General features: G+C 45.5%; 1 protein-coding gene across 1 annotated transcript in view; it reads left to right on the top strand.

Moving 5' to 3' along the window:
* Positions 1–15,307, top strand: part of LOC135057226 (uncharacterized) — a 29,536-nt gene extending 14,229 nt beyond the window's left edge. Inside the window, exon 4 of the mRNA XM_063963119.1 lies at positions 15,129–15,307. Coding sequence (XP_063819189.1) covers positions 15,129–15,307 — 179 coding nt within the window. The remainder of the gene's footprint in view (positions 1–15,128) is intronic.
* The last annotated feature ends 358 nt before the right edge of the window (positions 15,308–15,665 follow it).

The raw sequence follows: 15,665 nt of genomic DNA, 5'->3' as shown, positions 1-15,665 counted from the left end.
AGCTTTATAAGTCAATGAGTGGTTGATTAATGTCTCTCTTCTGCACAAAGTTATGCCGATGTGCGTTGTGGTGCTTATTGTACTACCTTTCCTGCAGAGGGCCCTTATATGGCAATTCCAGCTCTGCCTCACAGTCTTCTCAGCTGTATGAAGATGAGCTGTCCATGAGGCTTGCTCCTCCCTCCGCTGTCAGTGTCCTGTGGGCTGCTCCTCCGGGACGGCTTAGACAAAGATGGCGCCGCCTTTTCCCTGCCCTCTGGTGTGACTGCTGCCGGACAGCCGCCCCTCCTCTCCACCCCACTGGCCGATCACCAAGGCAGCCTCCCACAGCTCCCGTCAATCAGGGAAGCCCCACCCCACTGCCGCCGGAGCCGATCTGAGGGGTAAATGTATGAAGCAGTGATAAGCGTGGAGAAGTGAGCCAGTGGAGAAGTTGCCCATGGCAACCAATCAGCATTGAAGTAACATTTATAAATTGCATACAATACAATTGTACGAAGGAGCTGATTGGTTGCCATGGGCAACTTCTCCACTGGCTCACTTCTCCACTCTTATCACTGCTGCATACATTTACTCCTGAGTCCGGGGTTACTGGAGCCGCACAACGACTTTTTTGCTGGGAAGTTGATAGCACAGCACACCGCTCTCTCCTTCCTCCAATGATTAGTCTGTGCCCCCTCTACTTTCTGCCCCACAAGCCTCCTGCTGTTTCCGGGGACACCTGGAGACCAGTGCTCAGAAGTCCCCAAAATTTCTTCTCACGTGCCGGCTCAAATGGGGGTAGTTGTCCTTGACTGTCCACTGCCATCAATGAATGTTATAGCCACAGGATGGCTGGAGGCATACCCTACTGACACCAATGTCACTATGTTCACATTAACAAGCGGGCAGCATCCATTTTAATAAATAAATGTACAGCTAAATGTGCAGGGCACATACATTTACATTAATAACACATAGGCACCTACAGTACTCTGGTAGAGTGCCACACTTGTCTACATCCAAAATTGAGAGGAGAAGCTAGGAGAAATAAATAAATCCTTGTAAATGACCTCAAAGATGATGAAATAATGCTTACTTGGATTGTTGGAATTTTGTTCCCAGAGGCAACCTACGTTCTCAGCCACTTAGGAACTCTTCATAATTTATTGGAAATTATGTCCAAAACAGTCCAGGAGAGGGAGGTTGTAGGGTAGAGGGTGGTGGGGGGGGGGAGCTCCCAGAGACATCAGCGTACCAGGCCCCAAGAGTTCTGTTTCCAGTCCGAACTAACATGCTGATTACTGTAGCCACTGATACTCTGTACCAGGCATGTCCAAACTGCGGCCCTCCAGCTGTTGAGAAACTACACATCCCAGCATGCCCTGACACAGCTTTAGCATTCTCTGACAGCAAAACTGTGTTAGGGCATGCTGGGATATGTAGTTTCACAACAGCTGGAGGGCCGCAGTTTGGACATGCCTGCTCTATACCAATCTGATGATCAGATGTGAAGCAGAGGGCTTTATACATCCTCCCCATCACTCTATAATTCCCGTGTCCTCCGCTCACTGGCAATTCTCATGTCTGTATAACTGTATACATACACAAATATATGCATATAATATAGAGATGTGCACTTGAAATTTTTCGGGTTTTGTGTTTTGGTTTTGGGTTCGGTTCCGCGGCCGTGTTTTGGGTTCGACCGCGTTTTGGCAAAACCTCACCGAATTTTTTTTGTCGGATTCGGGTGTGTTTTGGATTCGGGTGTTTTTTTTAAAAAACACTAAAAAACAGCTTAAATCATAGAATTTGGGGGTCATTTTGATCCCAAAGTATTATTAACCTCAAAAACCATAATTTCCACTAATTTTCAGTCTATTCTGAATACCTCACACCTCACAATATTATTTTTAGTCCTAAAATTTGCACCGAGGTCGCTGGATGACTAAGCTAAGCGACCCTAGTGGCCGACACAAACACCGTGCCCATCTAGGAGTGGCACTGCAGTGTCACGCAGGATGGCCCTTCCAAAAAACCCTCCCCAAACAGCACATGACGCAAAGAAAAAAAGAGGCGCAATGAGGTAGCTGTGTGAGTAAGATAAGTGACCCTAGTGGCCGACACAAACACCGGGCCCATCTAGGAGTGGCACTGCAGTGTCACGCAGGATGGCCCTTCCAAAAAACCCTCCCCAAACAGCACATGACGCAAAGAAAAAAAGAGGCGCAATGAGGTAGCTGTGTGAGTAAGATAAGCGACCCTAGTGGCCGACACAAACACCGGGCCCATCTAGGAGTGGCACTGCAGTGTCACGCAGGATGGCCCTTCCAAAAAACCCTCCCCAAACAGCACATGACGCAAAGAAAAAAAGAGGCGCAATGAGGTAGCTGTGTGAGTAAGATAAGCGACCCTAGTGGCCGACACAAACACCGGGCCCATCTAGGAGTGGCACTGCAGTGTCACGCAGGATGGCCCTTCCAAAAAACCCTCCCCAAACAGCACATGACGCAAAGAAAAAAAGAGGCGCAATGAGGTAGCTGTGTGAGTAAGATAAGCGACCCTAGTGGCCGACACAAACACCGGGCCCATCTAGGAGTGGCACTGCAGTGTCACGCAGGATGGCCCTTCCAAAAAACCCTCCCCAAACAGAACATGACGCAAAGAAAAAAAGAGGCGCAATGAGGTAGCTGTGTGAGTAAGATAAGCAACCCTAGTGGCCGACACAAACACCGGGCCCATCTAGGAGTGGCACTGCAGTTTTCTAGCGAGAGGCTGAGTGCTTCCATCCTCATGTGAAGCTGAACCACTAGCCATGAACATAGGCCAGGGCCTCAGCCGTTCCTTGCCACTCCGTGTGGTAAATGGCATATTGGCAAGTTTACGCTTCTCCTCCGACAATTTTATTTTAGGTTTTGGAGTCCTTTTTTTACTGATATTTGGTGTTTTGGATTTGACATGCTCTGTACTATGACATGGGCATCGGCCTTGGCAGACGACGTTGCTGGCATTTCATCGTCTCGGCCATGACTAGTGGCAGCAGCTTCAGCACGAGGTGGAAGTGGATCTTGATCTTTCCCTAATTTTGGAACCTCAACATTTTTGTTCTCCATATTTTAATAGGCACAACTAAAAGGCACCTCAGGTAAACAATGGAGATGGATGGATACTAGTATACTTATGGATGGACTGCCGAGTGCCGACACAGAGGTAGCTACAGCCGTGGACTACCGTACTGTGTCTGCTGCTAATATAGACTGGATGATAATGAGATGAAATCAATATATATATATGTATGTATATATAATATCACTAGTACTGCAGCCGGACAGGTAGATAATATATTTATTAGGAAATGATGACTGATGACAGACCTGCTGGACACTGTCAGCTCAGCAGCACCGCAGACTGCTACAGTAAGCTACTATACTATAGTAGTATGTACAAAGAAGATAGAAAAAAAAAAAAACACGGGTAGGTGGTATACAATTATGGATGGACTGCCGAGTGCCGACACAGAGGTAGCTACAGCCGTGGACTAACGTACTGTGTCTGCTGCTAATATAGACTGGATGATTGATAATGAGATGAAATCAATATATATATATGTATGTATATATAATATCACTAGTACTGCAGCCGGACAGGTAGATAATATATTTATTAGGTAATGATGACTGATGACGGACCTGCTGGACACTGTCAGCTCAGCAGCACCGCAGACTGCTACAGTAAGCTACTATACTATAGTAGTATGTACAAAGAAAGAAAAAAAAAAAACCACGGGTAGGTGGTATACAATTATGGATGGACTGCCGAGTGCCGACACAGAGGTAGCTACAGCCGTGGACTAACGTACTGTGTCTGCTGCTAATATAGACTGGATGATTGATAATGAGATGAAATCAATATATATATATGTATCTATATATAATATCACTAGTACTGCAGCCGGACAGGTAGATAATATATTTATTAGGTAATGATGACTGATGACGGACCTGCTGGACACTGTCAGCTCAGCAGCACCGCAGACTGCTACAGTAAGCTACTATACTATAGTAGTATGTACAAAGAAGAAAGAAAAGAAAAAAACCACGGGTAGGTGGTATACAATTATGGATGGACTGCCGAGTGCCGACACAGAGGTAGCTACAGCCGTGGACTAACGTACTGTGTCTGCTGCTAATATAGACTGGATGATTGATAATGAGATGAAATCAATATATATATGTATGTATATATAATATCACTAGTACTGCAGCCGGACAGGTAGATAATATATTTATTAGGTAATGATGACTGATGACGGACCTGCTGGACACTGTCAGCTCAGCAGCACCGCAGACTGCTACAGTAAGCTACTATACTATAGTAGTATGTACAAAGAAGAAAGAAAAAAAAACCCACGGGTAGGTGGTATACAATTATGGATGGACTGCCGAGTGCCGACACAGAGGTAGCTACAGCCGTGGACTAACGTACTGTGTCTGCTGCTAATATAGACTGGATGATTGATAATGAGATGAAATCAATATATATATGTATGTATTGTCACGATCCGGGTATCTGGACGCCATTTCTTACCCATCAGATGCCTCCTAAGGCTGGCTCAGCGCTCCAGGACCGGATCCCATCTGTTATCCTAATGTTCACATTCCTGCATCCTCTCCTGTCTCTCTGAGACGCTGTCACAGTAACGCCTTATTACATCTGGCATGGCGTCTCCCGCGGCCTCCGCCGCCGTCCCTGAGCTTCTGCATGCAGAGTGTCAGAGTGGCGATTACGTCAGCCGCGGCCTCCGCTGTGTCCGCGTGGTTGGATGTGCACTTGTCAGCCTGGCGTCTCCTGTCTCCGGTGGCCGGCGCCGCCATTACTGTTTTCATTACCACATGGATTACAAACCAAACTTCCCTCCAAGTGTCTGCATGGGCGCAGCCATCTTGGATTCTGTCAGCTGATCATTTCCTCCAATCTGTTGTCAGTATTGTTAATCTGCATAATTGCCTAGCCAATCCCTTCCTTGCTGCAGGTATAAATACACTGTGCCTGAGCAAGGAAGGCGTCAGTGCTTTGGTTGTCAAACCTAGTTCCTGTTTGTCTCTCTCCTGTGATTGTCTTCCAGGTTCCAGCTCCTGTCTCAAGACTTCCACCATAGAGACCCGCACCAGCATTCCACCTGCGGTGTAGCCTGACTCTCCAATCCATTGTGGATTCATCTGTTTCCAGCTACAACATTACCTGCTTCCAGCTCAGCTTCCAGCAGAGTACAGCTTCCCTTAAAGGGCCGGTGTCCTTTCTACACTTTACCACTCTCCACCGGTATTATTATTTCTCCGCTCTCAAGTTCTACATTTCAGTTCATTTATTATTTAACTGGTTCCAGCCAGTATCCACTCCGTGCTAACAACAGTCTGGTTCCAGCCAGTATCCACAGCAGCTGTTTTACCTTCAGCAACCCAGCTTTTCCTGGAACACCAGCTGGCACAATCCTGGGTTATCTCCATTGCTACAGTCGGGCCTGGTAAGGACTTTCCATCTAGAAGATCATAAGAACTATCTCACACTACCAGTGCCCTGTGGCTCCTGCCATCCTGTAGTACCCAGGAACTGTATTTATTATTTGCTGACTTTTACGTTTTCTTTTACTGCTGCTGTGTTGCGGAATTGTCATAATAAACATCATTGACTTTTATCTAAGTTGTCGTGGTCACGCCTTCGGGCAGTTATTATTCATGTTACTTACATGTCCAGGGGTCTGATACAACCTCCCAGGTTCCGGTACATCTCAGCCCCTACAACTGAGGCTGCCTCCCGTCAGCTCAGGCCCTCAGTTGTGACAGTAAGCACTGACCTAATGAATCCAGCCGGAGACCAGGATCAAGCGGCCAGGCCGATGCAAGAACTGGCAGCCCGACTAGAACATCAGGAGGCTGCACAGGGCCACATCATCCGCTGTCTCCAGGATCTCTCTACTCGGCTGGATGGGATTCAGACAACTCTCCGTGGATCAGGCGAATCTGGTGCGTCAACCACAGTGACTCCAGCTATAACCCCACCCACCTTACCCATTTCTGCTCCACGTCTTCATCTTCCAACGCCAGCAAAATTTGACGGATCTCCAAGATTCTGCAGGGGATTTCTCAACCAGTGTGAGATTCAGTTTGAGCTACAACCTGGCAATTTTCCCAGTGACCGTACAAAAATTGCCTACATCATCTCTCTTCTCAGTGGCTCCGCCCTTGACTGGGCATCACCGTTATGGGAGAGGTCCGACACCCTGCTATCTTCTTACACTGCATTCGTGTCAACATTCAGGCGCATCTTCGACGAGCCAGGCCGGGTAACCTCAGCTTCATCCGAGATTCTCCGTTTACGCCAGGGGTCACGTACTGTAGGACAATATCTGATACAGTTCCAGATCCTGGCATCCGAACTGGCATGGAACGACGAGGCCCTGTATGCTGCATTCTGGCATGGCTTATCTGAGCTTATTAAAGATGAGTTAGCTACCAGAGACTTACCTTCTAAGTTAGATGAGCTAATCTCACTCTGCACGAAAGTTGATTTACGTTTCAGAGAGAGAGCAACTGAGCGTGGAAGATCATCTGCTCCAAAATCTTCTGCTCCTCCTCCTCGTCAACTGTCACCATCTAAAGATGAGCCCATGCAAATTGGCCGTTCCCGTTTAACTCCTGCTGAGCGCCGAAGACGTCTCTCTGAGTCTCTTTGTCTTTACTGTGCAGCTCCGTCTCACACCATCAATGCCTGTCCCGAACGTCCGGGAAAACTCCAAACCCTAGCTCGCCCAGGAGAGGGCCGGCTAGGAGTAATGATCTCCTCTCCATCTCCTCATGATTGTAATCTCCCAGTCTCGCTTCAAGTTGCTCAACGTTATCGGAACGTCATTGCTCTCCTTGATTCCGGAGCAGCTGGGAACTTTATTACTGAAGCCTATGTTAAACGGTGGTCCCTACCCACCGAGAGACTTCCTTCCTCCTTTTCCTTAACTGCCGTGGATGGCAGTAAAATTTTTGATACTGTTATTGCTCTCAGGACTCTACCAGTTCGTCTGAGAGTGGGAGTTCTTCATTCCGAACTTATTTCACTTTTAGTGATTCCAAGAGCCACACATCCTGTGGTCCTGGGCCTTCCATGGCTCCGTCTTCACAATCCTACAATTGATTGGACGACTACGCAAATCCTGGCATGGGGTTCCTCCTGTGCAGAGACATGTTTGTTTAAAGTATTGCCTGTCTGTTCTTCCTCCCCCAGGTCGTCTGATGTTCCACCTCCTCCATATCAAGATTTCACGGATGTGTTCAGTAAAGCTTCTGCTGATATCCTTCCTCCTCATAGAGAATGGGACTGCCCGATTGATCTCGTTCCAGGGAAGGTTCCACCTCGAGGCCGAACTTATCCGTTGTCTCTGCCTGAGACGCATTCTATGGAGGAATACATTAAAGAGAACCTAGCAAAGGGGTTCATTCGACCTTCTTCTTCCCCAGCCGGCGCAGGCTTCTTTTTTGTAAAAAAGAAAGATGGTGGTCTGCGGCCGTGCATCGACTACAGAGGTTTGAACGACATTACCATCAAGAACCGTTATCCTTTACCCCTGATTACTGAGCTCTTTGACAGAGTTAGCGGAGCTACCATCTTTACAAAGCTGGACTTGCGAGGTGCATACAATCTCATCCGGATCCGTGAGGGTGACGAGTGGAAGACCGCCTTTAACACCCGTGACGGACATTATGAGTACCTCGTCATGCCCTTCGGATTGAGCAATGCTCCAGCTGTCTTCCAGCATTTTGTCAATGAGATTTTCAGAGACATTCTATACCGTCATGTCGTGGTCTATCTAGACGATATCCTCATTTTTGCCAACGATTTAGAGGAACATCGTTTTTGGGTTAAAGAGGTTCTGTCCCGTCTCCGTGTCAATCATCTCTATTGCAAATTAGAAAAATGCGTCTTTGAAGTCAAGTCCATTCCGTTTCTAGGGTACATTGTGTCCGGTTCCGGACTAGAGATGGATCCTGAGAAACTACAAGCAATTCAGAATTGGCCGGTACCCTTAACCCTCAAAGGGGTCCAGAGGTTTTTAGGGTTCGCCAATTATTACCGAAAGTTTATACGAGACTTTTCCACCATTGTGGCGCCTATTACTGCTTTCACCAAGAAGGGTGCTAACCCGTCCAAGTGGTCTGAAGAAGCCATGCAAGCTTTTCATCTTTTAAAACAGAGGTTCATCTCTGCGCCTGTCCTGAAACAGCCTGACATCGACTCTCCTTTCATCCTAGAGGTGGATGCCTCCTCCGTTGGAGTAGGAGCGGTGTTATCTCAGAGGGCTAAAGATGGCCATTTACATCCTTGCAGTTTCTTCTCCCGGAAGTTCTCCCCAGCTGAGCGCAACTATGCCATTGGCGACCAGGAGTTGCTAGCCATCAAGCTCGCTCTAGAAGAATGGAGGTATCTGTTGGAGGGAGCTTCTCATTTAATCACCATACTTACAGACCACAAGAACCTTTTATACCTGAAGGGCGCACAATGTCTCAACCCTCGTCAGGCCAGATGGGCACTTTTCTTTTCCAGGTTCGACTTTAAACTCCAGTTCTGTCCGGGCTCTCAGAATCGCAAGGCCGATGCCCTTTCCCGCTCATGGGAGCAAGAAAATGAGTCAGAGTCTTCAGACAAGCATCCTATTATAAATCCGTTGGCATTCTCCACGGTAGGGATGGACTCTACGCCCCCATCAGGGAAAAGTTTTGTGAAGCCGATGCTAAGGAAGAAGCTCATGCATTGGGCCCATGCTTCCCGTTTTGCCGGACATACAGGTATCCAAAAAACCCTGGAGTTTATCTCTAGGTCCTATTGGTGGCCAACTCTGAAAAAGGACGTCTTGGAGTTTATTGCATCTTGCCCAAAGTGTGCCCAACATAAAGTATCCCGCCAGTCGCCTGCGGGGCAACTGGTTCCACTATCCGTTCCCCGTCGACCATGGACCCACTTGTCGATGGATTTCATTACAGACTTACCCATGTGCAACAAGTTCAATACCATCTGGGTGGTAGTTGACCGGTTCACCAAGATGGCACACTTCATTCCTCTCACCGGTCTTCCGTCAGCTTCCAAGTTGGCTCAAGTATTCATACAAGAGATCTTCCGACTCCACGGTCTTCCTGAAGAAATTATCTCAGATCGAGGAGTTCAATTCACAGCCAAATTCTGGCGAAGTTTATGTCAAGTCCTCCAAGTCAAGCTAAAGTTTTCCACGGCTTACCATCCTCAGACCAATGGTCAAACCGAGAGGGTGAATCAGGACTTGGAGGCCTTCCTCCGCATCTATGTGTCCTCCTCTCAAGATGACTGGGTTCAATTACTTCCCTGGGCCGAGTTCTGTCATAACAACCAGTATCATTCTTCATCTGCTTCAACACCATTCTTCACTAACTTTGGATTCCACCCTAAAGTTCCTGAGTTCCAACCGCTTCCAGCAACTTCTGTTCCCGCAGTGGATATCACCTTGCATCAGTTTGCCAATATCTGGAAGAGCGTACGATCAGCTCTGCTCAAGGCATCGTTCAGGTACAAGAAGTTTGCGGATAAGAAGCGTCGAGCAGTTCCTGCTCTCAAGGTGGGTGATCGGGTATGGTTATCCACGAAGAATTTGAGGTTAAGAGTTCCCAGTATGAAGTTTGCACCTCGCTATATCGGTCCTTTCAAGATTGAACAAGTCATCAATCCTGTTGCTTACAGACTCCAGTTGCCTCCCTTCTTAAAAATACCCAGGACAATCCATGTTTCCCTGTTGAAACCGCTGATCTTGAATCGGTTTCATTCCTCACTTCCTCCAACTCCGAAAGTCCAAACTCAACGAGGCGTTGAGTATGAAGTGGCCAAGATCCTGGACTCACGTCACCGTTACGGTCAACTACAATATCTTATTGACTGGAAGGGTTATGGTCCTGAGGAACGTTCATGGACCAATGCTTCTGATGTCCATGCTCCTGCCTTGGTCCGGAGATTCCATTCCAAGTTTCCTCAAAAGCCAAAGAAGTGTCCTGGGGCCACTCCTAAAGGGGGGGGTGCTGTCATGATCCGGGTATCTGGACGCCATTTCTTACCCATCAGATGCCTCCTAAGGCTGGCTCAGCGCTCCAGGACCGGATCCCATCTGTTATCCTAATGTTCACATTCCTGCATCCTCTCCTGTCTCTCTGAGACGCTGTCACAGTAACGCCTTATTACATCTGGCATGGCGTCTCCCGCGGCCTCCGCCGCCGTCCCTGAGCTTCTGCATGCAGAGTGTCAGAGTGGCGATTACGTCAGCCGCGGCCTCCGCTGTGTCCGCGTGGTTGGATGTGCACTTGTCAGCCTGGCGTCTCCTGTCTCCAGTGGCCGGCGCCGCCATTACTGTTTTCATTACCACATGGATTACAAACCAAACTTCCCTCCAAGTGTCTGCATGGGCGCAGCCATCTTGGATTCTGTCAGCTGATCATTTCCTCCAATCTGTTGTCAGTATTGTTAATCTGCATAATTGCCTAGCCAATCCCTTCCTTGCTGCAGGTATAAATACACTGTGCCTGAGCAAGGAAGGCGTCAGTGCTTTGGTTGTCAAACCTAGTTCCTGTTTGTCTCTCTCCTGTGATTGTCTTCCAGGTTCCAGCTCCTGTCTCAAGACTTCCACCATAGAGACCCGCACCAGCATTCCACCTGCGGTGTAGCCTGACTCTCCAATCCATTGTGGATTCATCTGTTTCCAGCTACAACATTACCTGCTTCCAGCTCAGCTTCCAGCAGAGTACAGCTTCCCTTAAAGGGCCGGTGTCCTTTCTACACTTTACCACTCTCCACCGGTATTATTATTTCTCCGCTCTCAAGTTCTACATTTCAGTTCATTTATTATTTAACTGGTTCCAGCCAGTATCCACTCCGTGCTAACAACAGTCTGGTTCCAGCCAGTATCCACAGCAGCTGTTTTACCTTCAGCAACCCAGCTTTTCCTGGAACACCAGCTGGCACAATCCTGGGTTATCTCCATTGCTACAGTCGGGCCTGGTAAGGACTTTCCATCTAGAAGATCATAAGAACTATCTCACACTACCAGTGCCCTGTGGCTCCTGCCATCCTGTAGTACCCAGGAACTGTATTTATTATTTGCTGACTTTTACGTTTTCTTTTACTGCTGCTGTGTTGCGGAGTTGTCATAATAAACATCATTGACTTTTATCTAAGTTGTCGTGGTCACGCCTTCGGGCAGTTATTATTCATGTTACTTACATGTCCAGGGGTCTGATACAACCTCCCAGGTTCCGGTACATCTCAGCCCCTACAACTGAGGCTGCCTCCCGTCAGCTCAGGCCCTCAGTTGTGACATGTATATATAATATCACTAGTACTGCAGCCGGACAGGTAGATAATATATTTATTAGGTAATGATGACTGATGACGGACCTGCTGGACACTGTCAGCTCAGCAGCACCGCAGACTGCTACAGTAAGCTACTATACTATAGTAGTATGTACAAAGAAGAAAGAAAAAAAAAACCACGGGTAGGTGGTATACAATTATGGATGGACTGCCGAGTGCCGACACAGAGGTAGCTACAGCCGTGGACTAACGTACTGTGTCTGCTGCTAATATAGACTGGATGATTGATAATGAGATGAAATCAATATATATATATGTATCTATATATAATATCACTAGTACTGCAGCCGGACAGGTAGATAATATATTTATTAGGTAATGATGACTGATGACGGACCTGCTGGACACTGTCAGCTCAGCAGCACCGCAGACTGCTACAGTAAGCTACTATACTATAGTAGTATGTACAAAGAAGAAAGAAAAGAAAAAAACCACGGGTAGGTGGTATACAATTATGGATGGACTGCCGAGTGCCGACACAGAGGTAGCTACAGCCGTGGACTAACGTACTGTGTCTGCTGCTAATATAGACTGGATGATTGATAATGAGATGAAATCAATATATATATGTATGTATATATAATATCACTAGTACTGCAGCCGGACAGGTAGATAATATATTTATTAGGTAATGATGACTGATGACGGACCTGCTGGACACTGTCAGCTCAGCAGCACCGCAGACTGCTACAGTAAGCTACTATACTATAGTAGTATGTACAAAGAAGAAAAAAAAAAAAAAACCACGGGTAGGTGGTATACAATTATGGATGGACTGCCGAGTGCCGACACAGAGGTAGCTACAGCCGTGGACTAACGTACTGTGTCTGCTGCTAATATAGACTGGATGATTGATAATGAGATGAAATCAATATATATAGGTATGTATATATAATATCACTAGTACTGCAGCCGGACAGGTAGATAATATATTTATTAGGTAATGATGACTGATGACGGACCTGCTGGACACTGTCAGCTCAGCAGCACCGCAGACTGCTACAGTAAGCTACTATACTATAGTAGTATGTACAAAGAAGAAAGAAAAGAAAAAAACCACGGGTAGGTGGTATACAATTATGGATGGACTGCCGAGTGCCGACACAGAGGTAGCTACAGCCGTGGACTAACGTACTGTGTCTGCTGCTAATATAGACTGGATGATTGATAATGAGATGAAATCAATATATATATGTATGTATATATAATATCACTAGTACTGCAGCCGGACAGGTAGATAATATATTTATTAGGTAATGATGACTGATGACGGACCTGCTGGACACTGTCAGCTCAGCAGCACCGCAGACTGCTACAGTAAGCTACTATACTATAGTAGTATGTACAAAGAAGAAAGAAAAAAAAAAAAAACCACGGGTAGGTGGTATACAATTATGGATGGACTGCCGAGTGCCGACACAGAGGTAGCTACAGCCGTGGACTAACGTACTGTGTCTGCTGCTAATATAGACTGGATGATTGATAATGAGATGAAATCAATATATATATATGTATGTATATATAATATCACTAGTACTGCAGCCGGACAGGTAGATAATATATTTATTAGGTAATGATGACTGATGACGGACCTGCTGGACACTGTCAGCTCAGCAGCACCGCAGACTGCTACAGTAAGCTACTATACTATAGTAGTATGTACAAAGAAGAAAAAAAAAAAAAAACCACGGGTAGGTGGTATACAATTATGGATGGACTGCCGAGTACCGACACAGAGGTAGCTACAGCCGTGGACTAACGTACTGTGTCTGCTGCTAATATAGACTGGATGATTGATAATGAGATGAAATCAATATATATATGTATGTATATATAATATCACTAGTACTGCAGCCGGACAGGTAGATAATATATTTATTAGGTAATGATGACTGATGACGGACCTGCTGGACACTGTCAGCTCAGCAGCACCGCAGACTGCTACAGTAAGCTACTATACTCTATAGTAGTATGTACAAAGAAGAAAGAAAAAAAAAAACCCACGGGTAGGTGGTATACAATTATGGATGGACTGCCGAGTGCCGACACAGAGGTAGCTACAGCCATGGACTAACGTACTGTGTCTGCTGCTAATATAGAGTCTAGACTGGATGATAAATTATTGATAATGAGATGAAATCAATATAATATCACTAGTACTGCAGCCGGACAGGTACTATATATATTTATTATGTAATGACTGATGACGGACCTGCTGGACACTGTCAGGTCAGCACAGCACCGCAGACTGCTACAGTAAGCTACTATAGTAGTATGTATAAAGAAGAATGAAAAAAAAAAAACCACGGGTAGGTGGTATACAATATTATATATATATATATATATATATATATTATATACAATTATATATATATATTAAACTGGTGGTGATTGATTATTAAACTGGTGGTCACTTCAGGTCACGTTGCAACTTGCAACTAGTACTCCGAGGCCAAAGCAGACAATCACAAAATATATTATTATACTGGTGGTCAGTGTGGTCACAACAATGGCAGTGTGGCACTGACTCTGGCAGCAAAAGTGTGCACTGTACGTTATATGTACTCCTGAGTCCTGCTCTCAGACTCTAACTGCTCCCCACTGTCAGTGTCTCCCCCACAAGTCAGATAATACACTTACAGTCACACTATCTATTATCTAATCTATAAATATCACTTCAGCAAGTAGTATAGTAGTATACAGTATAGTAGTACTCCTCCTAATAATGCTCCCCAAAATACTGTGTCTCTCTCTTCTCTAAACGGAGAGGACGCCAGCCACGTCCTCTCCCTATGACTCTCAATGCACGTGTGAAAATGGCGGCGACGCGCGGCTCCTTATATAGAATCCGAGTCTCGCGATAGAATCCGAGCCTCGCGAGAATCCGACAGCGTGATGATGACGTTCGGGCGCGCTCGGGTTAGCCGAGCAAGGCGGGAAGATCCGAGCCTGCTCGGACCCGTGTAAAAAACCTGAAGTTCGGGCGGGTTCGGATTCAGAGGAACCGAACCCGCTCATCTCTAATATAATATATAAAGAATATCTAGACACAAAAATAGAAATGTCTGAGTTTTTTTTTTAAATACCCCTGCTTTCCCTACAACGATAAAGTGCATTTATTTGGTATCAGAATAGTGTATGTATGTTAAAAAAGTGTGTTTCTTACAGAGTCCCATTCTAGTACTAATTATGTGATACTTGGGTGTAGCCATAAAAGGGATGGGGCTCGTATTTGCGCTTTGTTCTATAGGGTATAATCATTTGCCTAGGCTTTTGATAATAACTAGTGTTGGAGAGCTCACAGCTTTTTATGCACTAAGGAAATATTCCTACATAATAAAAGGCTAACAATGCTCCTCACCTCTATGGGGGAATTCAAGGGTTGTCCACGATGGCGGCCACTAGATGGCATCTGACGAAGTAATTCCATTCGGGCGCGCATAGCTGCCATTGCTGACATTACTGTTATGTTGTTCCGTCATTTTGATGGGTTAGTTACTAGTAATATATAATAACCTTTACTGCTAAACATTTTTTTACACTAAACATTGTAAAGAAAACACATTTTGAGATTTCTAAGTGCATCCAGTACTAATAAAGAAAACAAATAATGATGTAACAATAAATAATATGAAATGATGTATGAGATAATATAAAATGAAATAATAAAGAAAACAACAATGTGGGCAGATAGCATATCTATAACATATCTATAGGCATAAGCAAGACAGTAAAATATGGCTCATATGACAAGTCTGGTGGGTTTGGAATGGATGGTGAGTGCTTAATGCAGTACAGTAAAGATATCAGAGCTGTGTGCAGTAGTCAGATAAGTCATCTCTGTGACCAGACCTGCAGTTGTAGAGATTCCAACTTTGATGATGAAGAGATGTGAAGTAGTTCTGTTTTTACAAAGAACAGATGGAAGAATAAAAGGTTTAGGGGAGAATGTAATAGCCTCAAATTTGGTAAACCTGAACACTTAGGGCAAGTTGCAAGTCGCCATATGTAATAGAATGTGAATATACGCAAAGCCTCTGAAATCAGGCTCAACATAATTCAATTTAAAAATATAAATCGCCAGATGTAATAAGCATTCAGTTATAAAACTGCAGAAAATATATAGATTTTTCTTTTACTTATTTTTTTTTTTTTAAATACCCCGAGAACACAATAGAATGCCGGTAATATGTGGGTTCATAAGCTGCTGCACTTAGCTGGCAGGTTGATGATTCACTATCCAAATTGTGGGC

The sequence above is a fragment of the Pseudophryne corroboree genome, chromosome 3 (assembly GCF_028390025.1).
Source record: "Pseudophryne corroboree isolate aPseCor3 chromosome 3, aPseCor3.hap2, whole genome shotgun sequence".
Lineage (NCBI taxonomy): Eukaryota > Metazoa > Chordata > Amphibia > Anura > Myobatrachidae > Pseudophryne > Pseudophryne corroboree.
The sequence above is the reverse complement of the archived record's forward strand: the minus strand, read 5'-3'. Positions and strand labels throughout refer to the sequence as shown.